Source organism: Lutjanus erythropterus, chromosome 13 (genome assembly GCF_056507025.1).
Source record: "Lutjanus erythropterus isolate fLutEry1 chromosome 13, fLutEry1.hap2, whole genome shotgun sequence".
Classification (NCBI taxonomy): Eukaryota; Metazoa; Chordata; class Actinopteri; order Lutjaniformes; family Lutjanidae; genus Lutjanus; species Lutjanus erythropterus.
Window position 1 is genome coordinate 34,380,741 of NC_139329.1, and position 26,283 is coordinate 34,407,023.

The 26,283-nt window shown below is 40.8% G+C and overlaps 1 protein-coding gene across 1 annotated transcript in view; it reads left to right on the top strand.

The window, feature by feature from the left end:
* The window catches only part of LOC146316973 (unconventional myosin-IXAa-like), a 97,695-nt gene that overhangs the window by 21,684 nt on the left and 49,728 nt on the right, over positions 1-26,283 (top strand). The window contains exons 8-10 of the mRNA XM_084734145.1: positions 6,575-6,664; positions 17,482-17,598; positions 20,696-20,830. Coding sequence (XP_084590271.1) covers positions 6,575-6,664; positions 17,482-17,598; positions 20,696-20,830 — 342 coding nt within the window. The remainder of the gene's footprint in view (positions 1-6,574; positions 6,665-17,481; positions 17,599-20,695; positions 20,831-26,283) is intronic.

A 26,283-nucleotide genomic window follows, 5' to 3' on the forward strand; every position in this document is an offset into this window, starting at 1 on the left:
AGGAATGTCCTGAGCACGGTAAAATAATGAGAAAAAATAATGAAATAAAGGCAGCGGGACAGATTTCTGCAGATACAGTCAACAGCACACGCTTCTTGTGGGTCATATGTGATGGTTGAAAGTGATTGTGTTTACATGAGTTTATACATTATTTTTCAAGGAAAATGTTGCAGATTATTTCTTTAAAGCAGATAATAAACAAAACAGAAAACGTTACAATACATCACATCCTGAGAAATAAAAGAGCAGAGTTTAATTAATGAAACCGTTTCCAGATTGATTTAAAACCATGCAATGAAATCAGGTAATTTAAAAATTTTCTGTAGTGTTTTCCAGTCTGAGGGTGCAGAGTAGAATATCTAAACCCCCTTTTCCACGCTGATTCTGTCCACAGTGGTACATTGATTAGCTTCCTACACCAGTGCTCCTGCTGCTTCTCCAAACTAGGTGCCTGCTGACTGCCGTCTACTAATACACTGACTATGGATTAGTGCCTCATGCAACCGCACTTCAGACAATTCAAACTGTCCCTTTAAATAAGTGTTAAAAATATTTTATCTCAGGAAATTACATAAAAAGGTAGGAAGTCACCTTTCATTTAATTGTAACTTGACAGCAGAGCATGTGTGTACAGTGGAAGCACCTTTAAAATTCTTTTAAAATTGAATTTGCTTGATGCTAAGATAACAGAAGTACCAGTGTAGACCAGACAGGCGCCACAGAGAAGTACTTAGCACTTAACATTTTATTGATGACGCATGACTTTATTTTAAGACACTTAGCATTTTATGGCTAAAATAGGTTGTTGAGGTTTGCTGAATGCAGTTTTGTGTGAGTCATGCGAGGCTGAAGTTGCTTCAAGGGAAAGTTCAGCTAAAGTGCACCGACTGGCTCTGAGTGAGGTCTTCATTTGCATGAATAAACAGTGTTGGAATCAGTCCGTACTAAACTTTCATATGTAAAACATGGACAACGTTTTGAAGAGGATGAGATGTGAACGACAGCTCTCACTATTACTGCGGTACACTAATGTAAAGAAGTGATTGGCACGAGTGTGGACTGATGAATGAATAGGAATGAAACCAGCTGGGACTTCCTGTTTCCTGTGGAGGTGGAAGTGGAGGAGGAAGTAGAGCTCGTAGGGGCTGATGGACGGCTGACGGACTGGATCCTCTGAGCTGCAGAGTTGAGTGATTTGACTTAACGAGAGACATTCCTGTGCAAACTGGTAATCGGTCCTCAGAGAGCGTCTCACTGTGAGAACAAATCCCACTAAAGCCTGAGTTTATTGATGGTATTTTAATACTAAAAACAGTATTTTGAAACAGTTTTTAAGCCTGAGGCCAGTCCAGTCCAAACATTCTCTTCATTTTGTTATATTTTCCTTATCAGTAACCATGCATGAAGCATATTGTTTTTCCTCAAGCATATTTTTTTTATTTTATTTATATTAATTTATAGGAGCTCTGTCCATTAGCTTTTTAAGGAATCAAATACAAGATACAACACTAACACCGACAGAGAGACAGAAAACCACCACAAACAGTAATTGAGACATCAGTGACTAAAAACAAACAGAACACAACAATGACAAAATATGACAGAGAAAAATGACAATAGGAAAAGAAATTCAGCCTTCACAGATTTACCTTATCTGTGGAGTTTTAACTGGAAAGGAAAACTGAACAATATTGCCTTGAGTTTTGCTGGTTTACAATTTCTGCCAACTTCTAACCCTTTTTTTTTTACAGACAGGGCCAGTTTTGTAATTTCTAGAATAATTCCAGCCTTCAATGGCACGTTTAAAACATTCATAATGATAGATATATGGGTTTTCAATGTCCATTCTGAATTTATTTGGGAATATAAGGTCAGCAATGTAGTAATTAACCACAGTAAATGTTAGCTAACTCTGATAACAGCTGCATAACTAATTATCATGGATTAAAAACATAGTTGTCTTGCTTCTGATGTTGAGATGACTGTGAGGTCTTTTGTTTTTTAGGTTGTAGAAATTAAATAAAGACAGTCTGTACACAATCAGGATACAGAGTGTTGCTGTTAAAAATACACCACAACACATCTTTTGACCATCCTTAAAATGTCTTTGTTGTTCATAGCATATTACGAAAAATGTAGAGACCAGGCAGCAGAAACATCAGACCAGCGTCGTGTTTCATTAGTATTTCCACTTGTCTTCATTTATTTACTTTCATCCCTTGGTATTACACTGAGGCCATTTGGGCCTTGTTCAACCCAAATCAGTTTTTTGGCATTTCCACGTCGTATTCAGACTGATTTTAGAAAGACTGGACAGCAAAATCATAAAATGAGATCCAAGCCACATTTGCAGGTGGTTTGAAATGTGATTCCAGTCAGATTTCTACAGACGCGTCTCAGTCAAGCCACTCTGTCCTGCTAAAATCAGATTTCTTTTGTGTGTCTTTTGCGTCACTTGAAACACTACACGCGATGTCAAATCCAGAGTGACGGGAGCGAATCAGCTGGATTCTGTTCAGATTCAGCTGAGCAGAATCCCTGCTGCTACTAGCAGAGCGGCATGAAGGAGACACAGAGGATGACAGTCCGCGCACAGATGCTCAAATAAATTTTCTGTCGGCTCTTTGGGAGGAGGTTTCTGTGCAGCGGTGACACTCAACTTGCGGCCTGCGAGCCAAATGTGGCTCCCCGGTAGGGTGTCTGGTGGCCGCCCAACTATTTTCTAACTCACAATGAAACTAAATTGATGCACGCTGTTTTACCCAGGAAGCAGGGACAGATATGTCAGTTTTGTGTGATCAGTGAGGCTGATCTGTGTGTGATGGTCTTCCAGCTGAGGCTCCAGCTGTTTAATGTTGTAAAAAAACTCTTTCAAATGTAATCAGAGCATTTGCAACTAAATTGCAGTTGCAGTTTTTAAATGCAGTAAAATATCCAAAGTTAGTTAAGGGGATAGAGTATGTTTTTAGACTAAATCTTCACTGTATATCCTCAGCTTGGAGCCACCTTCATATGCATGTGCACACTGTCTCAACTGGCTGTGTGTGGCGTGACGGTGTGCACACACAAGTGAGGGGCATGTTGGGGCATTAGGAGTTTTGGATTACACCAGACGAGCAGTATGGAGGCATTTTATGTTTTTGGGAGTTATTTTTTCCTTTTGAAAACTGGGGATTCTGAAACTCTGTTTTCCTGTGAAACTCCAGCAGTGTTTTGTGGACTGAAAAACAAAACCCAACCTTCAATCAGTATGAGGGTGTGTAAATAATGACTAAGAAACAGAATTTAAAAGAAAGATGAGTCAAGGGGCCTTCTATTGTTTGTTCACGTCTGAACAATGACTAATGTTTGTTTATCAATGTTTGGGAGGAGCTGGGAATTTAAATGAAACACACTCATCCTTGTAAACTTTCAGCCCAAACCGTCATTGATGGACCTGCAGTTGGAGGCTTCGCCCTTTACTGCTTTTCACAAATCATCAGAAAATATCTCCTGACCAGTTTCAGTTCACTTCAGTTTTTCAGACAATTGTGATAGCGGCAGGGATTCCCTCGGGGGCAAATGCCACAGGGAAGTCAATGAGGGCATGTTGAATGAGTAATGAGACGCAGCCCAGAAAGATGGCTGATCATGTCCAATTATGGTGTGAGAACAGCATCTATCAGAGCTAGAGATTTGCTAACCCAGAATCAGAATTGAGGGGGAAAAAAAACAAAAATCCGTTAATTTGAGAGCAGAATCACTGACCCAAACCAGTGCTTACACACTTGTGTGTATTATGGTATTAGAGCTGTGATCATTGACGGAGCAGCAAGCCTGTTACCAAGCGACTAATACATGGAAATGTAGCGGCTAAAGACCAATCACCAGCCTGCAGAATAGGCTTTGCTCATAGTCGAGGGATTATCAGGCAGTGTGAAATGAAGTCTGATTATGCCACCCCCCCGCCGACCCACTCCCACACACACGCACACAAACGCACACACACACACACACACAGCCCTCCTCCTGTCCTCCCTCCTCTGTTTATGTCAAAGTCTTCACAAAGGCAGCAATTGACAAAACTAGATCCATAACGGTATTAGCTCTAACATTAACACTCTTGCCTTTTATGCATGAAGACATCAGGCAGTCACACAAAGACACATAGTCACACACACACACACACACGTGGTCTCAGCAGCAGCTGTTCGGCCCAATCCCATAATCCCTGTAGATGGAGGAGATGTGTGCGGTGACATCTGCTTCTCCCAGTGTGGCCCTGTCATCAATGGTTTGTCTCAGGCCAAGTTTAGAGTCTGCGTGAACTCTGCATGCAGGGCCACACAGTATTGTACTATACTGCATGTGTGAGGACAGAGAGCAGTGTTTACGTGCTGATGTTGGCCAGCTGTGTTAGTTAGAGGCAGCAGAGTTATTATGAGCTCCAGTTTTAGGGGTCAGATAGGAATGAGTAATAAAATCTCACATTTCTTGTAAAGTCATTTCAGAAACTGCTGAAACTGTAGATAAAATGACCAAATGGGAATTTCTGTCTTTGGTTTATCTGGTTAAATAAAGTTATAGTTTATTATCTAAGCAGGTTTGTAGGAGAAACTTACTCATAGTCACTGTATTACCTACAGTAGATGGTGGTCGACACGCCATCAGTTTGGAAAAGTGGAGAGGAGTACCAGCGTGGAAGTTACACAATGTACTCATGTGGACAGGGTCAACATTAAAATGTATTTTAGCCACCTAAAAAAAAAACAATATCAGTAAGTGTATGATATATTTAGACCATTTTCACCACTTTACCATGCAATCAGACAGCCTTTTCTGATGGGAAACCACTGTTATATGAGCCAAATATCACTTTCTCCAAACCGACCAGACTCCATTGGCAAAATTAGTAGTTTTACTGTGTTTAAAAGTATTAGTTCAAATTCACCAAAGTCACATAATAATGCAAACAAACTAACTGATTGAGGCAGCAGTAGACCAGCAACTTCTGTGTTCTGTGAGATAAAATTATTGTTTTTGCCAGTGGAGTTTGGTTGGTTTGAAGAGAACGATATTTGGCTAATACACCTGTCTGATGGCAAGGTGAAGCCCTGGAAATATTCTAAATATAGCATAAATTAAACTTTGTAGGTGGATAAAATATGTCTGCAGCTGATCCTGAGCCTCCTACACCTACGTCCGGCTACTTCCTCAAACAGGGTTCATGCCAACCACCATCAGTAGGTAATAAACTGACCAAGGATAATGATTTCATTCAACCTCACTTCAAATAACCCAAACTGTCTTTTTAAATAGCAGACAAATTACGGTAGTACTTGTCCAAAATGCAGCATTTTCAGCGATGATCTACTAAAACAATATAAAAGAAATAATAATACCTTTAAATGGTATGCTATTGGAAACTCTCTACCTGTAAATAAATCTATGTTCATCTTGTGGTTTGCAGTTTATCCTCTTATTGTCCAGCTGTAGGGTCAGTCATCACCAGCTGTCAGCTGTTATCAAGTATCATCTTTAATGCTGTTTTGTGGACAGTGCTTAACATATGCTTAATGGAGATCAAAGTTCAAAGCAAATCCGAAGCGCATTTATATTATATATTTTCCTCTGATAAACGGAGGTTGGAGTCTAGAAAAAAGCTTCCCTGGTTTTTGTGTCTTGCTTTGAGACACCTCAGTGTGTGGTCTCATTAAAAAAGTGTATTTTTTCTGTGGCTTTGGAGGGAGTCAAGTCTAAGAAAATTCAGCTCAAATGACATCATAAATAATCTTGGTATCTTTTAATAAACATGTACAACACAAAGCCTGTATTACGAGTGGGGTTATGGTGTAGGGATGTCATCATGGGGAATGTAGAATGGGAAATGTACAACGTCCTTAAAGCCTTGATCTTTGCATTTTCTGCTTAACTTTGAACTGTTCTTTTTAAAAATCTGTCTCCCATGTGTCCCTCATCTTAATAGAAGTGCAATATTAAATTGTTGTAAAACCCCTTTAATAAAACAATGCTCTAGGACCTTAGTGACTGGACCATTGCTGCATGTCATTGTCCTTATTAGGGATATCAGTGGTTAACCGTCACTTGAGTAACCACTGAGATCAGCCAAAGATCACGTCACTGGTAGCTGGAGGGGGAGATAGTGTGATGCGTGCCAGTTTGAGGCCATCACCAGGTCAGTGTGGTAGATGGTGAAGCATTCGAAGAGCTAAATGTCAAGCTAACCAGGGCAGACAAGCTAGCTCTGACTAACGAATACTGGACAGCTCTCACAAATGGGTGTCAGGCTCTTGAATGCAAAAACTAACCGAAACTGACATCCCTAATCCTTATCGTTCCCATGAATTCATCTTCAAATAAAGATTAAAGATTATTCTCACTCCAGCTTTACTTTTGTTATGATCAGGGGCCCTGCATGATTCTTATATTGCTTTCTTTAAATCCCTGATACTGTATGAATTCATTGCACTCTGATAGGTTGCACCTTAAACACCACATCCCTGCATCATCAGGTCAACATGTAAGAGATCTGATGCAAAAACTGATCTCAATCTTGTATTTTTTTCCTCCTCAGGTCAAAGAGGAGATGCTGCTGGAAGCACTGACGACCAGGAAGACGGTGACTGTTGGAGAGAGGCTCATCGTTCCCTACAAACTCGCTGAGGTGACCTTTTTAGTTACCACAACATCTGCCTATAGCACCGCAACAAACTGTGACACCAGCACACCGACTTAATCTGACCTTCTAAAACCAATGACCTATTACTGGTAAAACCCCTGTGAGCCCGTCTGGTCCCTTTTTTGCTAGTTCACATTTAACAAAACCCAGAAGATGGGACATTTTTGCACATTTTTATGGTTTTCTGCTTTGTGCCTCTGTGAGGGTGGCAGGAGGGGCGTGGCGTGAATAAACTCCAGCCAGTCTCAAGAAAGCATACTGGAGCCGAATGTTGTCATGAAGTGCGTCAGCTGCAGGGGAGATTCTGTGTTTGTGTGTGCATGCTTTGGAGCTTGTCTGGGGAGTTTGTTGTGGCACTTCTCCTGCCCCCGCCGCCTCTTTCTAAAGCTCTTTTGATAGGGGTCTCTTCCTCTGCAACTTCCTGTTTCCTGTCCAGTCAAGAAACAGAGAGACTTAACCCTGTCCGTACAGCCCTCTGGCTGAGAAATGTACCTCCAGGATGCCCCAGTTGACCTAGATAGACTCCTCTGATGTCTATCATTGTGCTAGTGAGTATTAATATTCAGTGGTTTTCGTTTATCTCTCTGAGCCTTTGATGGTTCAGCGTAGAATTGAATTTAGTCCAGCAGCTCTCTGCTCATGTCTGCAGGGCCTTTTCTCCGAGGAAGGAAATGCTACACATAGATAGTCTGTCACCCTGCTCGACTCCACTACCCCCCCCCCCCCCCCCATCTGATTTGAGGGTTAGTTTAGCCCAACAATGGTTGCTCCCACTCTCACACGCCCCCCCATCTCTCCAGTCATGTGGTTTGGTCTCAGGAATGTGCAACCTCCACTGGAATATACAGTACAGAGGCCAAAAGCCAGCTCCTCAGTCTGTCTCTGTTTGTGTCTCTCTCTGTCTTTCTCCTGCAGTCACACACGTTTCAAACACATGAATAAATTCACTTTTTCTAGACCCGCTGTGTTAACAGAGGCTCAGACAGCGTGATCGGAAAGCTAATCCCGGACGAGGGGTGCAGATATGACAAACCCTGTCCTGCGGCTTCTGGTGTCATGCCTGGAAGCTCCCTCATGCCCTTCACAAGATGGTCTTATCTTGAACGGAATGACAAATGGACGGAAATGGAAAGACCTGGAGAGACGTTTCAATCTCTGAAAGTCCCCAATTGACAGAAAAGGAAAGAAATGAAAAAAAAAGCATAGAATAGCATATGTGGAAATCCCCAGATGTGTGCCCTAAAAGAAGAAAATGTCTTAATAACTGTCACCATCATAGTTGCATCATTAAAGGGATAACTTGGAAGCAGCAAAACGCATTTTAGCCAGTTAAAAAAAGGCCCACCTTAAAAAATATATATATCAATTTAACTGTATGCTGTATTTAGGATATTTTCACCACTTTACCTTGCAGACAGACAGCATTTTCCAGTGGGAAATTGCTGTTACATAAGCCAGATATCACTGTCTCTCTAGTTCAACCAGACTCCTTCGGCAAAATCAGTAATTTGTTGGTCGACTGCCGTCTCGATCTGTTGCTTTTGTTTGTGTTATTGTGTGGCTTTGGTGAGTCAGAACAAAACCTCTTAAAACACTAAAGTCACACAATAACAAACAAACCAGCCCATCAAGGCAGCGTTAGACCCACAACTCACGTTTTCTGTGAGGTAAAATGGTTTGTTAGGAGAGAGCTATACTTAGCTTATATAACAGCAGTTTCCTGTCAGAAAGGCTGTTTGAAAGCAAGAAAATAGTTTTAAAATATTTCAAATTTAGCACACACTTAAACTGATATTGATTTTTATAGGTGAGTTTTTTTATTGGCTTGGATAAGTACCTCATACAACCCCACTTTAAATAATCCAGCTATCCCTTCAACCCTGCAATAACTGATTTTTTTGTCCATTTGGGAGCAGATGAAACAAGCTGCACTGAACAGACAAAGCGTTTTATCTTTCAGTGTCAAGTGTTCAAAAAAACATGGACTGTATTCTTTTACATCTGTTATTGGTTCCCACTAACTAACTCCTGAGGGAAATATCTGGGTCTTAAGCTGCTAAAACGCTTGACTGTGTTCACCAGCTAGTCGCTATCTCTGTCTGTCCATGGGTTCGTGCTTGGCAGGTAGCGTAGAGTGGGTTTAAGAGCTCTTTGGCTGACAATAGCTGCCTCAAAATAACACTGATGAAAGCGACGAGAGTGAACCAAAATAGTAGAGATGCAAGTTGTAGAACAAAACCAAAAAAAGAGCTGAAAGTTGCTGTAAGGCTCTGCAGAGCCAGGTGATAATTATCTGTTGGCTCATTGCCTCACTGCAAGGGACCCCTTTCACATACATACAATAATGAATTAAAGGAGTTTTAGGTAAAGCTTTGAGGTGAGGAAATGTCAAAAATGTAAAGTAAGGGTTCCCAGCATTATGAAACTGGCAGATGCTAACTTGCATGTATTTGTCAGTTTACATAATCATCAGAAATTAGCATAATCACCTATATGTAGGATTTTTTTTTTAGCTTTTTTTTAGTTTCAGTCAAGTTAGAAGCTTTAGAGGACACTGAATTGATCGGAATACACAGAAAACTTATTGAAATAACTTCAACTGGTTTGAAATCGTAGTATATTATCCAAACAATGCATGATCCTACAACCTTAAATGTGTAATCTGCAACAGTTTCCTAAAAAAAACAGTGTATGGAGTCAACATACATAACCTGTTTGAATCATCACTTACCCCCTTCCTGTATTTCCCCTTTTTTTCTCATTGTTATGCTGTTTCACCAAATGAAAACATTCGTATTTGATGTTCTGATGAATTTGCAAACAGCTCAGACAAATTCTACAGACTCCACCTTTAATATAAACCTTAAATTCCTTAATCTTTGCCCTCAAGGAATCATTTGAAAGCTCTCACTTTCTAAAAAATGTCTTCACTCTCAATATCTGACATTCAAATTGGTCCTGACAAAGATGGACACATTAGACGAGACACACACACGCACACACACACACACACACACACACACACACACACACCAGCCTTGCCCTGATCTGACTGAGGGTCATGGGAGCGAACGGAGGCCACCTGTGGAATCCATAACACGCCTGTTTTTATACAAAGGAAATGTGGGAAAAAAAGAACCTGGCAAATGTTGCTGGGTCTTCTCAGAAATCATTTCTTCCTACTTGGACGAGAAAGGTTGAGAAAGTGTGCTAGGCAGCTGTCCCATCCACCCACAGTCGGGATGGGCGGATTGGGGAGATTCTGGCGAGGTGTCTGACCTGATGAACCTCGGCCCGCTGCAGAGTGAAGGTTGGATGAGTCCTGGTTGAGTCAGGTGGAATGCGCTTATTGTTTCCAGAGTTATAATGAAAGTACAAGTGATTTCCTCTTCAAGCAGGGAAACTATGCTTGGCAGCCTGTAAGGAGGTCAGAATCTGGAGTTGCGTCTGTTAATTTCTTTCAGTCTTAGACACTAAAGAAGTGTCTTAGTGGCTCAGCTGAAGTGCAGTGTTTTAGATTTGAATCCAGCCTTCAATTCTTTTTCACTTTTCCACTAATCTTGTCTCCTTTTTTTTTTGCTGTTTCTCTCAAGCTCGATCCATCAAGACAAGAGGATTTACAAAAGATTAAGAGCAATATTTCTAATCAATAAGCCAACCTGTTTTTAATATTTTAATATTTTATTAAGGCAGTGCTTAACTCAGAAAGGCAGGAATAATATCCAGGCTTATATAATCAGTTACGCTCTGAGATTGAGAAAGTTTTCTCTCTTTCTCCACTCACTGATTATATGGCAAAACCAGCCTCAAATTACACAGAAATAAATGAAAAACATAGTCTTCCATTGTTTTAAGAGTAGTTAGGTACTGTTTGTTTTGGGAATCTGTTCAAAATGTTAAATGTCTGTGCCCAAATGCTGATTATGAAAGAATAACATTTTTCACTAAAGTACAGAGAGCAATAAAAGTATATTTTTGCTGCACTAGCTCCAGCTGTGCCTCATGGTGAGAGCTAATTAGCAGATAGTAGCATATTAACACGCTAAACATACACAACTTTCACCACTGCATCCATGTATCATAGAACTTCTAGCATGACTGTAGACCCTCAGAGAGAGTTCACACCTCAAAGTCTGGTTCCCAGATAGAACCAGTGTGGACATGATACAGGATAGAATGGCTGCGATCAGCTTTGGCTAACTTGGTGCAGCCATAATGCGATGCAGACCACCCCTTCGAGGCGGACGAGAGATCAACTGTTTGGTTTTGGACCGGAGTTTGAGTCCAGCGTTTCACACCAACCCAAACAAACTGCATCAAGGGGTTAAACGCTCCAGGATTCGATTCAACTGGATTAAACAAGGCCGGTGTGAACACGCCATTACCTTCCTAAACCCAACAAAACTGCGTCCGTTTATTCAAATGAACAAGCTCCATTATTAGCATGTGCTATTTTGTGTAAATCCGCTTTAGTCTGTTTTGTTTTTGTGCTAAAAGTCTGATGTTTGAGACTTATTTCACTGTGCATTTACAGTGAATTGAGAGAGAAAAAAAAATGAAACCAAAGATGAAAACGACAACAATATTTGGACTTATAGCGAGGGCATGAATCTATGCAAACCAAACCTCTAAAGTTCAGCCTCTCTTCAAAACTGCTATTATCAAGTTATCATTGATAAACATTTATTGTAAAATTATGGGGAATTCCAGCCTTCAGCCAGCCATGCTGGGCGCCGATACTCTCGAGCTCTGTGGTTTAGCTCGGGTTTTAGACGCAGAGTTTATTTCAGGTCCGGCCTTGAGTGTTTGCATCTGTGTGCGTATGTGTCTGTTAAGGTGCACATGCGTGTGAGCCCATATCTGTCAAAATAATGTGTGCTGTCTGACTTTGACATTTCTGATGTGGCTTCAGATAATCTGACTCCACCACTTCCTTCTTCCTGTTCAAAGACAGACATGAGGAAGGGGAAGTGAAGGTGGGGGGGGGGGGAGTAATCAGACGCTCATTCATATTAAAGGGTCTGCTTCTTATTAGAAACTGTTTCAAAGTCGTTGAAGCCTCACAGCGAGACTGTAAAAGTGATGTAAAATATATCACATAGATCTATGGACATGCATGTATATGTACGCTGCTGGACAAAAACAACAACTGCATAGATGCAAATTAACAACAGATGCAGATTGGCATATTGTGGTGAAACATGCGTGCACACACACCAAACATCCTGCAGCGAGGAAGCTAGCAGGCCACGTGCAATGTGAGCTCATGCTGGTGTTTCACACCTCCTGTGGTTTTCAGGAGAAATAAAGAAAGAATTGGAAAGAAAGAGAACAACAACTTCCACCCAGCAGAGCCTTGTAATCACAAACACCAGCTAAGACCTGGTCTAACACACGGGACCGTTACAGTTTACAAAAGTCCTGCTAATTAATTTGTCAGTTTCTTGGGTGGCCCTTCAGTAAAATGTTTTCAACCCATTTACTTCCAGCTATGTTCCCTCCCAGTTCCTAACTGGTCCCATTGTGGTGAATAATTAAATTACATGGCAAACGCAGAGACAATGCACGCTCAGTGAGCACGTCAAATGTTCACATCATATCTGCCAATCCCCAGAGTTCCTGCTGAAGCATTTAAAGCGCGATTCTTTCTGAAACGTTGTATTATTCATAACAATCTTACATAAGTTTGTGGGTGCGGGGACGTCACAGGCCCGCTCGCTAAAAATATCATAAACAATCAATAATGCAGGAGTGAAGAGGCAGCTTTTAAAATGCACGGTTTTGCTTCATCACGGCTGTTGGCTGCATGTGGCCTCAGCAGGCGGCCTTTCCAAGAGTCCTTCAAAGTGAGGGCGTCCGCTCCGGGGGCTTGATCAGGTTCGCAGAGTCCCACAAAGTCCTCTGAAAGTATTTTCAGTTTATTTTTATATAACTGATTTAAGACATTTTGCTTTATTCAGTTTTTATGTCCTGGTAGTTTGAGTCTGTGTTTTGTTTCAGGAAGTTTCGATCCAGCTTCCTCTTTGAATTTTAATGTCGCTTCCCTCTGAGTTGTAACACGGTGTACTTTGTACTGGTGATATTTCAAGTTTTATCTTTAGCCAACCCAGTTAAAGGATAGTTCCTGATCTTTTCAAGCGTGTCTTAGTCATACGCTCATCTGACCTCTGTAAGATGTTCTGCTTCTTGTAATCATTCTGTTGCCATTAACAGATCAATTCCCTAATCAGTTCATAATAATAAGCTAACAGAAGCTAATGTAAGACTTCAGCAGTCTGTCCCTCCAATGCAGCTCAGTGAGGAGGAATTTCAAACTAATAACACTGTGACTCTGATTCGATTTGATTAAGTCAGACTGTTGAAGCCTCATATTAACTTCAGATAAACTGTGGAATGTATTCTTGCATGTAACAACGTCTGGGCTGTAATGAATGATTATGACTGGTGAACCTTCATATGGACGTCTTACTGTTGTTTTGAGACAGACAAAAAAAAAAAACCTTTAAGAACATTTTTTTAAAGACCAGTGTGTGGGATTTAGTGGCATCTGACAGTGAGCTTTCAGATTGCAAACAGGTGGCATCACCTTCCCCCTCCAGGCATGTAAGAAAAAGAGCTGTGGGTGCAAAAACGCGAAAGGCCTTATCTAGAGCGAGTGTTTGGTTTGTTCATTCTGGGTTAAAATCATGGCGGCCTCCATAGAAGAGGACCAACTGCCTGTGTAGGAATAAAAAGACCCATTCTAAGGTAACAAAAAAACAATAATTCTTGTTTTCAGGTGATTATACACTAATGAAAACTTAGGAATATTAAGTTCCATTTGTATCTTATTTAATTACAGCAGCATATTTAATGAATGTAGCTATCAGTCTGTTCTGCCAAACTCTGATTGGTCGACTGTTTCTCTAACTGGCAGAAACAGTCATCGATGGGCACAACAGCAAACCTATTTGAATCACTAAACAAATCTCAGAGCTGGACTGTGACCAAGCTATATGTTGTTGTAGACTTAGCTTTACCTGTGGTACTGTTTTGTGACTTTAGCGGGTCGGGGCTCCTCTGCTGGTGAAGGACAGTAGCGAGATGTTGTGGTGTTCATGGACAGAAACTTTTCTTCTGCTGCAGCAAAACGAATGCACGACCTTTTAACAACAACCTGAGCATCTATCCCAGTGATATTCAACAAATCCGACCCCTGACAGAGTGTCACGTGGCCCTTTGACCATTTTCTAATTCACTCTGAATATAAGTTGATTCACACTGTTTTTCCCAGGAAGGAGGGACAGATCTGACAGTTTTGTATGATGGAATAAATTAGACTGTTAGTAAGGCTGTTCTGTGTCCCCAGTGAAGACACTATTAGCTGAAATGTAGCAAAACTTAAGCAGAAATAAGGATAATTCAGATCCTAAAAGAACTGGTAGGAGCAGTTTAAGTTTATGATTGTCTGTGAATCATTCCAACATTTCACTGATGGCATGATGGCAGAGGTTCCAGATGTTTAATCTTGTATAAACTCTTTCAAATGTTAATAAAACACTTACAACTAAATGCAATTGCAGTTATTAAATACGGTCAATCCTTCCACCAAGTTGATTAATACTTTAAGTCAATAAGAAAATAAATTTTAAAATAAAGAATTTCAAAGAAAGATGAGTTGTGGGCCTTTTAATGTTCAATAATTTCAATTGATGAATATTGTTATTATCAGTGTTTGATATTAAGTCGCCACCGGCCTCCTGTTGTTTTGCAAAAGTGGCTCCCAGGCAAAACAAGTTGAGTATCCCTGATCGAGCCCATCTCTCAGTCACAGCGCCGCGGCAAATGCTTTATGGCGCTTGTGCAGAAAAGAACCGAACTGAAAGTGCTGCACATGTTTTACCGGGGCCTGAAAGTGATGCATTACTAACTGGAACCGGTAAAAATGATTTGAACCAGTAAAAACACTGGAAAATCTTATTTTTTAAGACAATAGTTGCACTCAGCACAGGGTTTTTTAAAGCTTAATGACAAAGAATGACTTATCTCAAGGGCATACAATATTAGAAACTGAATAGAAATTTAGATGTAGTCTGTAGAGTCCTGTAAGCTGTTTGATAGGATGATAATGCTTCACAAATACTATTTATCATCACGCTTATGGTGTGAATCCAGGGCTAGACACTCTCGCTTTTCACAGCCAGTATGTCATGAGCAAAACCAAACATCCTGTCGTCCTCATTACTGTCTGTATTTGACATAAAGACACTCTGGAGCCAGTCACAACCTCCCCTGTCTGTGGTTAACAAGTTAACAAGGTAAGTGTGATTTTGTGGGGTTTTTTTCTGTCTCACCACAGACTGTCACAAATGCAAAGGTTTCACCCCTCTTGTTACCCTTTTTCGCCCAGTTGTTGCTAAATTAAAAGCCTGGGTCCAGAGCATCAAATCCACCCGTCTCACTGAGTTTGCTGTTTATAAATGAAGTGTAACAAGTTGATAATTCAGTCTGATATCAGGCTACTAAACTAAATCTCCTCTGATTTGATTACGATGAACAGGGTCTTGAGGTCTGTGTTAACGCACAACTATTTTGGAGTTCCTGGCATGAAGATGTTTGACCCAGTTGAAGCAGATTTCTTTTGTCTTGTTCCACTCCTCATTCAATCATAACACTTCTCGCCGCCAAAGAACGCGCTCCGGTGTCCAAGTCTCCGTTTAAGTGCGCTTATGTTAGCTTAGCATGCATTTTATCATGTCTAAGGAGAAGAGCATGGTTGCTCTCTGGCTTATTGAGGCGTAATAATGGCTCTTCTTGGCTGTGTTGTTTTTCATGGATCAAAAAGTGATCCATAAAAAAAGTTCCAAATAGCAATCTGCAGGTCTGGAGGCACTTAAAGCTCTGGCTCCTGACTGAAAACACCTAAAGTATTACAGCACTTTGCACAGCAAGACTACCAAGCGAAGGAACAGTAACTCCGAGTTGTGAGCAGAGTGGGAGTTTTAACACAGGCCCAGTGTTTGGCCTCTGAATACAAACTGGCTGTTGTTTTAAACCTTTAAAGGAAGGTCCAGTTTTGTTTTGTTTTTTAAGGTTTTTTGGGGGGTATTTATATAATTCAAATACAAACATTCAAATTTTTGGTCAAACTATATAGGCACTCTGAGAAATAAGGGTTCCAAAAGGGTGAGGTGAGCTGAGGTTCTACCCAAAACTATTAGATTTGAAGAATGGGTTCATCAAGCATTCTTTGTAAGGTTAAGGGTTTCATGAAGAACCCATTTCGTCCAAAGAAACCTTTTTTGAAGTACGGCAAACACATCCGTCTCAGGGAGAAAGGTTTTAAGTTTTTTTGTTTGTTTGTTTTTCTGAGAAAATATATGGACCTGTTCCATACACATCTGCTCGATCGACTCGTTTTGATTCGGCACATCTGCCCAGTACAGCAGGATTTCCATTTCCATTGCAGCAGAGTCACCTGCTTCTGGGTGTGCTTTTAACCGATGATGCGCTTGTCTTGAGATGATGACGTTTAAAGGCAGCAGCGTCTTTCACTGACGTTAAAATCAGCACCGTCTTCAACGCAATGTGCAGTTGTTCCAGTTAGTTTAAGACTGATGTGATCATGGATTCAACAGAAGTACTTCCACATCAGCAGCTGCCATCTTGGTTATTTACAAAAAAATAACCAGTAAGGTTGCACTCCTCTGCACAGCTGTGGTGTCAAATCTGTCCCGTATTACAAACCGGATTTCCATAGAAGTTAAAATAAAAGCAGAAAGCGATGATTTGCAAAAACTTTTTGACTTGACTGAATTAAATACAGTACAAAGACAGCATATATATAAGACATAAAGGGTTTGGATCAACATATGCTGCCATCCAGACGATGTCTTTTTCAGAGACGGCCCCTCTTATTTCAGCAAGACACATTGTGCACATGTTACGACAGCGTGTCTTCGTAGTAAAAGAGTTCAGGTACTAGACTGACCTGTCCAGTCCAGACCTGTCCCCTATTGAAAATGTGTGGTGCATTATGAAGCACAAAATATGACAACAAAGACTTCGGACTGTTGAGCACCTGAAGTCGTGTATCAAGCAAGAATGTTAAGTTATCAGTTTGACCTTTAAATTGGTTTTAATTGGGAAAATGGGATTGGGGTTTGTAGATAAACCAAATCCAGGATGGGTGGAAATCTGTCTGAACGGGAGCCAGGGAGGACGGCGACTTATCTGCCAGAGCAAATATAACATGAGTTCGCAGATTCATCTGGTTCCCAGGCTGGTTTCTGAATCTTTCTCTCAGTCCCATCAGATGACTCAGCTGCTCCCTGTGCAGGAGTTCATTAGACCTCCTCTCTGCCCACTTCACACTTTTAATATGACACTGATCCAGTTCCAGAGAGGAGAGAGAGGGAACATTAATGTCATGTTTGTCTTGTCGCTCTGACCTGAACTACTGCAATGCGCAGGTGTTTGGGTTTGATACAAGCTTTCTATCATATTTCTCCTTATTATTCTTAAAATAAATCAGTTACCAAAAAGGATGGAAGTGTTTTACTGGTTGCATAAGTGTTCCCTCTGTGTTCATTTAACACTTCTAGGCCACCGCAGCAACACCACCACCATTACTGTGAAATAAAAACGTTATTGTAAAACGTTATAAAAATGGTTGAGCAGCTGAGGAGAGTTACTTCAGCGAGGCTGCGGGTGATAAAACACATTCAGTGGGCTGCAACAGTAATGGCTCCTGTTTCAGATTAACAAATGCGTATGTTTTTGATCAGCAGGAAACTGACATGTTCTCTGTGTGTGTTTTGTAGGCGGGCACGGTGAGGGACTCCATGGCCAAGTCACTGTACAGCGCGCTGTTTGACTGGATTGTCTTCAGGACCAACCATGCCCTGCTGAACAACAAGGACCTGGAGGACAATTCAAAGGTAGGAATGAAAACACACTTTAAAGACAAATGCTCACAGTCAAAAACAAAAACAATACAATGTCTGTCAGAGAGACTGATATTTTTCTCCAAACTTTATGAAACCAGTAACATAAACAAACATATTAGCCTTTTGTTTGTTGTGGACAAAATAAGACATTTTTGGACGTCATCTTCTGCTTTGGGAAACATTTGACATTGACATTTTATAAACCAGACAACTAATGGATTAATTGAGAAAAGTAACTGACAATAAAATTCAATTCTATCATAAACATTCTTTAAGAAAGGTCACCTATCTTTGCACTTTGCAGCTGTAATTGTCATGATAACATAACATAATGTCAAATAGTGGTATATGTGGTAATAATAAAGTATATGATAATATTTATTGTCACAGTGTTGTTATAAAGTCAAATGCGGTGTGCTGCCAGATCAGTCAAAGACAATTTTCCAAAATGACACTTCTGTTCTAATTTAGTATTGTGACGGTTTAACGTTCATATAAAAGGTGTTTGTGGGTTTGTTTCTCGACGTTGTCTTCTCAGAATAAGACAGAATCTTAAACCACACTTAAACCACATGTTAAAAGTCTAAGTTTAGACCAAATAGGTGAACCAGCTAGCTAAACTGCGCCACCAGCAGGTGGAAATTTTCTTCACACCGATCTCATGGATGAGATGTTGAGCTTTGTTTTAATACAGTGTGTCTGAATATTATTATTTTTAATAGTGTAAGGTAAAAGCCAGCTTTATTGTGACGTTATATAACCATACAGAGTGCAATTATACAGTTTCTGCTTTTAACCTATCCTAATACTATAGTGGTAGTGTGCAGCATCCGGGAACCAAATCCAGATGTGAAGGATTGTTCAAGTATAAATACAAAAAAATCTAAAAGTTCTAACTCAAGTGGATGGAGGACGTGTGACTCCATCCACTTGAGTTAGAATGACTTTAGAGATAAATTTTTTATGGTTAAAGTCTTGGTGCAGACGGCTCTTAAGCCAACACTTTGGTCAGGGATGCTGAGAGGAGAATTGATCTAATATACATGTTTTTGATGGTAGGGGGAAACTGGAGGTACACACAGGCAGGAAGAACATGTCTGAACCAGGAACTAGAACTCTTGACCTTCTTGCTGTGAAGCATTTACATTTAATCACGTAACAATACCAAAAACTCAAGGTACAATTATATACTGCAATATTGAAAATAAGAAAAAAAATCTACTTTATTGATAATAAATCTGACATGTGGAGCATTTTTTGCTCAAATGAAATGCAGTTTTCCATTTAATTTAAAGTGCTCCTCCTTTCCTTCTTTAATAAAATAAAGTAAAAGTAGACAGCTGTGACCTAATCCTGCAAAAAATGGACATGCTTGAATTATTATATGTACTATTGCAAAACAAAAACAATGCAGCAGTCAGCAACAGTCCTTTTTATAAAATAAAATAAAAAATGAACCATGTTATATCACAGTAGGTATCACCTGTAGGGCTGGGTATCTGTAGTCAATGCCTTTAAGGTATCGATTGAAATACCTGAAACTTCTCCAGTCAGATGATACCTGCACTCGATCCTTTGTGCTCCCAGAGTAAGAAAAAAAAGACTTTTTGTATGGATTTGCCAGCAAAATGTTAAAAAGGATGGCTATATTACCTGCCTGTGGTGTTTGGTAAAAATAAATGTGTAAAATGTGAAAGGATTCTTTCAGGAAAAGCTGTGAATGTGACTAACCTGATGAAGCACCTAATAAAGCCTGAAGAGTGTAAAAAAAACTTTAAAGGTGCTGGTATAGTAATTTTTTAAATGATACCCAGCTACCAGTATGGTATTAAGCCTTTTTTTTAAATCACAATACTACATTGGCTTTGTATAGACATTATGACACGGCACAGCGGGAAAACCACGTGTAAAGATGATATTAACAAGGGCTGCACACCATTTAGCTTCACTAGTTTCAGGGTACCGCTGCTGTGTGTGCTGACTCATCGACGAGGCGGACTGATACACTTAATTGGGGCATCGTTAACCGTGTTAATTACACCTGAGCCTGTCCCAGTGTGACAAGTGAAAACATCTGTTGTGAGAAAGGGAGAAATATCTACCTCCCAAATCATCATCTCTTTGTCCTGATCATGTCGTCCCTTTGTTCTTTTTGTCTTTACTGGATCGTCTGACTCATGCCGCTGTTGCTGTCTGTCTGTCTGTCTGTCTGTCAACCACATCTGCCTGCCTGTTTGTGTGTCTGTCAGTCAAGACAATTCTCTGCTTTCTGGCTTCATCATCCCCTCCCAGAGGCAGGGAGTGGTGTGATATGAAAATTCCATTGTGTGTGTGTGTGCGTGTGTGTGTGTGTGTTGGAGTGGCAGCTGGCAAGTCAGACCCTGTGGGGGCATCTAAAGGATTAGAAAACAGATCATTTTGTGTGTGTGTGTTGGTGTGTGTGCCAAGAACATTTGGGCAGATGGCATCAAGTTCCCCTCAGCTCAGTTTACCCCCTGTGGTCCTCGGCTGTCCCACTGCACATTGTGTTGTGTGTGTGTGTGTGTGTGTGTGTGTGCTTCCCTTGGCACTGACATCATCCGTGTGTGTGTGTGTTTGCCCTCCCTCTGTGCTGTCAGGGGGTCGATGAGGTTGCACTTTCTGTCAAGGTCATTGTTCTTATGTACCAATAACAGCTTATACATGCAGCGGCGTGCGCTCATGTATGTTTTTATGCCAGCATATTTAAAAAAATGTCCTTCAGAGAGAAATAAAACACTCTGGGATTAAATTAAATTAAATTGGAAACAGCTTTTACAGCCCATTTCATAATTAAAGGCCTTCTTTGAGTGAACGCCTCCCTCAGATGGTGCATATTAATGATTTATGGTGATATGAATCTTACTGACACCCAGGGGAGCAGCCGGGTCACTGAAGCTGTAAAGACTGGGATATAAAAAGAAACACAATAAAAATATCCCTAAATAAAGATGATAAGGGACCATAAATTTTTTACTGATGTTTTCAGTGTTGCTAGAGGATATTTTTCTTTTATTCATTGCGCTTTTTCCAATAACTGAAAAGAGCTGTCTTGTCTTTTCTTCACCAGCTTCTGTCCATAGGAGTCCTGGACATCTTTGGCTTCGAGGATTATGAGAACAACAGCTTTGAGCAGTTCTGCATCAACTTTGCCAACGAGCGGCTTCAGCACTACTTCAACCAACACATCTTCAAATTAGAACAGGTAGAGTCTTTTTTCCTCCTCGTTTGTTACAATTTGCAATGACAGTTTAATTTACCAGATGCTTTTATCCAATGCAACATACATGTGAGAGCTGATACAACACAAGTAAGGGTGTGCCTGGACATGCCCTAAAGCAAAGTTCAAGTCTGATAGGGCTTAGGTGCCTACAGGAAGTGCAAGAGGCAATGCATAGAGTGCATAGGATGCATGGGATCTTTGAGTGTTTCCAAAAGAGCTGGATCTTTCATCTTTTCTTAAAGACTGTGAGGGACTCTGAACAGAGTTAGGTAACTCGTTCCACCACTGGGGAACTACAAAAGCAGAGTTTAGCTAGCAACTCAGAGCCCTGTTGTGGGAGCTGTGTTGGTTGCTGTTTTGTAGGCGAGTTTCAGGGTTTTGAATTTGATGTGGGCAGCAAACTGGGAGCCAGTGGAGCGATGTAAACACCAGGATGGCGAGATTTGAATGTACCTGTGGGGAGGCCTGCCAGTAAGGAGCTGCAGTAGTTAATGCGTGTTATTACGAGAACCTGCATCAGGAGTTGTGCTGCATGTTCAGGCAGGTAGGGTCTGATCTTCCTGATGCTGCACAGGGAGAATCAACACGACCGAGCACTTGAGGCCACATGGACCTTGAAGGCTAGTTGGTCGTCAATCGTGACGCCCAAGTTTCGGGCAGATTTTGTAGGTGTGAACTGGGTGGAATCAAGGTGGATACTGATCTCTCAGTCTAGGAGAGGGTAAGTTGAGGGTGGCGCTCTTTCATCCATGTGGAGATATCGGCAAGGCACGATGAGATGCAAGCAGAGACTGTGTGATCTTCTGGGGGGGAATGCTGGGTATTGTCAACGGTATGAGAAACCATGGATTATTGTGCCAAGTGAGGTGGTGCATATCAAGAAGAGGGCCGAACACTGACCCTTGAGGAACCCCAGTGGATAAGCCGTGCAGTTTGGACACTTCTCCCCTCCAAGATGCTCTTGGAATGAAGGTTGGACATGAACCAGTGGAGGGCAGATCCTTAAATACCAAGCTCAGTGACTGTGGAGAGGAGGATTTGGCGGTTAGGAGGACTGGTTACCATCCAGACAATGATTATTGTGCAGCTGCCGATAACACATCATCGCATTTTGTGTTTTACAACAGGCAGACATTCATACACGCTCTGTTACGGTGTGTGTTGACGTCAGTTTGTGTTCTGGCGTCACATTATTGTCGGCTGTTACACAATCTGCAGAAATGCTTTTATGTTTTTGATAGATTCAGCTGATGGAGTGAAGAATAGCCCCCCCGAACTGACTGACTGTGCAGTTTTCCCTTATACGTCAAACTGGTGAAAATGGATGACTTCCTCTGCAGTTCAGCCCTGAATGCAGCACAATAAGATTTAACACACTGTGAGGGAGGAGCTGCTTTTGTGCCGCTGGCTTTCTGAGATGTTATTTTCTTAATTTGATTTGTAGCTTTTTGTTGGTCACTATGCTAAACACGCTTTCATTAAAAGGCTGAAAGTTTTTTTACTGGCTTTGTTTTTTACTTCCTTCAATTTTTTTTACTGGACAGTATTGGATAAAACAAATCCAATAATAGTGATTAAAATAAGAAAAAGATGAGATACCATAAACAGCAGTTTGACAAACAAAATGTTCTCAGATTAAATTACAGTAACAAGAAAACTTGATTCACAAATCTATTAAATTAGTTATATTTTCCCTCGTACTAGGAGGTTTGATATTTTGGAAATTCTGCTTATTTATTTTCTTGCCTAGAGTTAAAATAAGTTCTACTCTCATGTTTATAGGGTAAATATGTAGTAGAAGCCAGCATCTAGTTAGCTTAGCATAGCATAAAGAATGAATAAAGGGGAAACAGCTGTCCTGGCTCTGTGCAAAGGTAACATAATACACCCACCAGTATCTTTGTTGCCTCCTAATTAACACAGTTATACAGTTATATTTTTCTTGTTTTATCTGTAAAAAACTATTTCTTTAAATCCATAGCAAGACAGCACAGTCATTAACAAACATACACTGAAACGGTTTAATTAAGATTAAGCTGATTCAATTAAATTAAGCTTTCAGAGGACAAAGCACATCATGTTGGTTGCACTAAATTAATTGAGTTAGTCTAACCATAAAACTCTCATGGGATTTACTCAATAATCGTATGTGTTTATACAGGGCAGTGAATAATGAGTTGGAATTAGTCAAAAAGATCCATGCAAATTGTAAACAACTGTTGTATTAGCAGCATGTTTACTTCAGATAGTTAGAATAATGGCCAGCCTGGTTACCGGTAAACTGCAGAAAAACGAAATTACTAGGCTTATTAATTAATAGACGCTTGCCATTACTTACAGATTTTACAAAGGTGAGTTAAACTGCCATGGAACTCTGCCTGTAGTGTTTTTACCACTTATACAAAATAAGATATATAAAAAATAGTGTGATAAAACCAAAAATCACTCTTTGATTGAACTGGCCACAATTTACTTGCAGTTTAATTCACGTGCGCTTTTTAGTAGCAAAGTGTTCACCTGCATAAATGCAGCCTACAAGAAACAGTGTTTTAATTTTACTAGTTTTATTCTCTATTTCAGTGGCACCAGGCTATCATCAGCAGACTTTTCACTTGTCCAAGAAACCAGTGCTGCTTTGTGCTGGACAGCCACGTCCCCCCTGACATTACAGCGCAAGCGGCTGTAATTATGTAGCTGGGTTAAGTTAGCATGCACGTCCATTAAAGTAAAAGGTCAGAGGAAAAGTGCTGAGTGACCAGAACAGGCTGACAGGCAGGGTTAGAGTGCAGGAGTCAAACAGAGCTGCATGCTTCCCGACAGCTAAATGCTGCTAAAATCGGCAACACTTTTAGCTTTTTGTAGGTTCTTGTGCATTTTTACTGACCGGGCTTGGTTTGTTTGTTTTTGTTTACTCTCTGCGCCTCTGAATGGCCGTGTTTTCCCCTTCTTTTCTCGTGCAGTTTCATCAGTTTCTCCTCTCCGCTGATCGGAGAAACGTCAGCTCCGGCTTCATAACTACCCTCTCTCCTCCACTCAAAAGGTCTATTTCTGAACCACTAATCCCTGACCAGCTATATTATGTATTCATTATGCTCATTTATTCAGATACCAACTGCCAAACCACTTAATATTCAGCACACGTGTTTTATTTTTTCCAGATTGTATCCATAGAGCAGGCGAGACAGCAGTGAGAGGGAAATAAAAGACAGACACAGACATTTTGGGGGAGATAATGAGTCTCAATCAGTTGGACTGTGTCACAGTAGCTGTCAGCTCTCGTCTCCCTCATACCGAACCCTGATTGGCTGTGGCAACTAAGCAGGCGGGCCCATCGCTGAAGGCTAATTGAGGGAAGGAACAGAGTGGGGGGAAAAAAAGAGCAGTGTTTCAGCAAACGAGTGCAGTAACGTCCCTTCAGCCTCGATGAAGATCACAGACTGCCGATGCACTAATGGTTCTGTTATCTGTTTCTGACAGTTAGCCCTCAGGGCCCTGCACACTCACTCTCTTACACACTCTCACACACACACACAAACACACACTGCAGGATGTAACATGTACTAACAAACAGGTTGTATTACAATGATGAAAGATTGAAGTGAAGCACTCGGGGGCTTCAATTTTAAATCCTTTTCAGCTGCTGAAAATGGTGATCATACAAGGAAAACATTAACTGCCATCAAAACTAGACAATAGACAGTGGTGGACAAAGTACTCAACCCCAGTACTTGAGTCAAAATATAGACAAAAAACATTAAAAGCCTACCTGGAATTCTCTCATTCCTGTCCACCACTGACAACATCTCTTTCACGAGAGAGATGTGGCCAAGGTAGCAGCTGTACAACTCCTTGTAGTAGCTTTAACTAGTAAAATGTTTCACTGTGAAAATGACAAATATCTATTTTACAGGAAAAATAAAACATGGCGTTCATTAAATCCTTCGCCGTCTGCAGAGAACATGCATATAAAAGTGTTTTTATCAACAGTAGCCGCCCGCTGTACTTTTAAAAGAACTGTAAATTGATTATTATTGTGTTGTCAGTCATTCTGTGACAGCAGGTGCTCCTCGATGGTTATCTCCGTTTTGATTGAACCTTTCAGTTGAAAGTTTGTTCCTGTGTTATGTTCAGCTAATAAGTGCCAAAGTGCTGCCGAGACGCCGGCCCTCACAGGACGGTGCCCGGGATTGTTTCAGCAGAGTTCACGTTTATTATCTTTTAATCACCGGGGTCTTCCAAACCTTTGGCTCTCCGCCGCTCTTCAGTTTATTTGACAGGACAACAGTTGAGGCGGTGCTGAACTCCGGGGGCCCCTCTCAGGCAGCTTGGTATAGCTTCCTAATCGAGGGTTGCCAGATCTTTACTGATTTGTGTTTGTTTGAATAAAGTCGTGCAGTTCACGCCACGGGCCCCCTGCGCCCTCAGTTTGACGTCATGAGGAGAGAAAGAACTCCACACCTTGTCTGGTGTATTGTATCGAGCCTTAAACTGCTGGCACCTTTAGAAGATACAGAAACTTTCCTGGCTCACGTTAAATCACCAAACTTAACAGTATGGTATATTTTGTGAGATTATTTACAATTTATTAGATAAAGCACTTACTTATAAGAAGGCGGTGGCTTTTGTTATCCTCTGCTTACCAAAAAATCTCATCTACCGGGGATGTTAATAATTAGAGAAAGCTGCTTTTTCGGTTAGCTGGAGCTGAAATACAAAAATTTAAATGACAGGAATCCTCTGTGCAAACATTTGTCATTGTTGTTTTAATTATGTTCTGCACAATAACTCTGTTTGCTTTTCATTCACCTTATTATGCATGTGAAAGTGTTAGGGTTCGCCTCATTTCATTACTAAATTTAAGAGTCTTCTGTCATTGTGTTTACCTTGTTTCAGTCACCGTGTGAGAAAACGCTGATTGCAGTGAGCAGAGGGTTTTGCAGTAGAAAAGGTGCAGAGTACGCAGCCTTTCCTCAGCTTTCTCATGTTGGAGAAAGTACAAGCAGTCCAAGTTGACCAGTCACAGTTCCTGCAGTCTCCAATTAGTGTCCTTGTCGCTGCTGTAACCCCGACCTGTAGTTAAGCTACAGCTACAGCATATCCTACAATCGCTGCTTTTGAAGAGTGCATGTATGCCATAGTATCCCCTTAAAACTAGGCATGTAACAGTACACAAAAGTGCTGCAAAGCACCCCTAACAGCACACTGATAATCTACACTAAACAATGTCTTATATACGATAAATAAGCCTCCCATGCTGTCTGACTCTTAATTTCTTTCCTTCTCTCCCTGCTGTTTTGTTCCCTCCAAACTCTTCCCTTACAAATGATGGAATATCAGAATCTGGCCATCCTCTATGTTTATTAGAAATATTATCACTGCTGTTTGTGGTTAAGGATGGGTGGGTATCTAACGTTAGGCGTAAATGAGACGTGCAG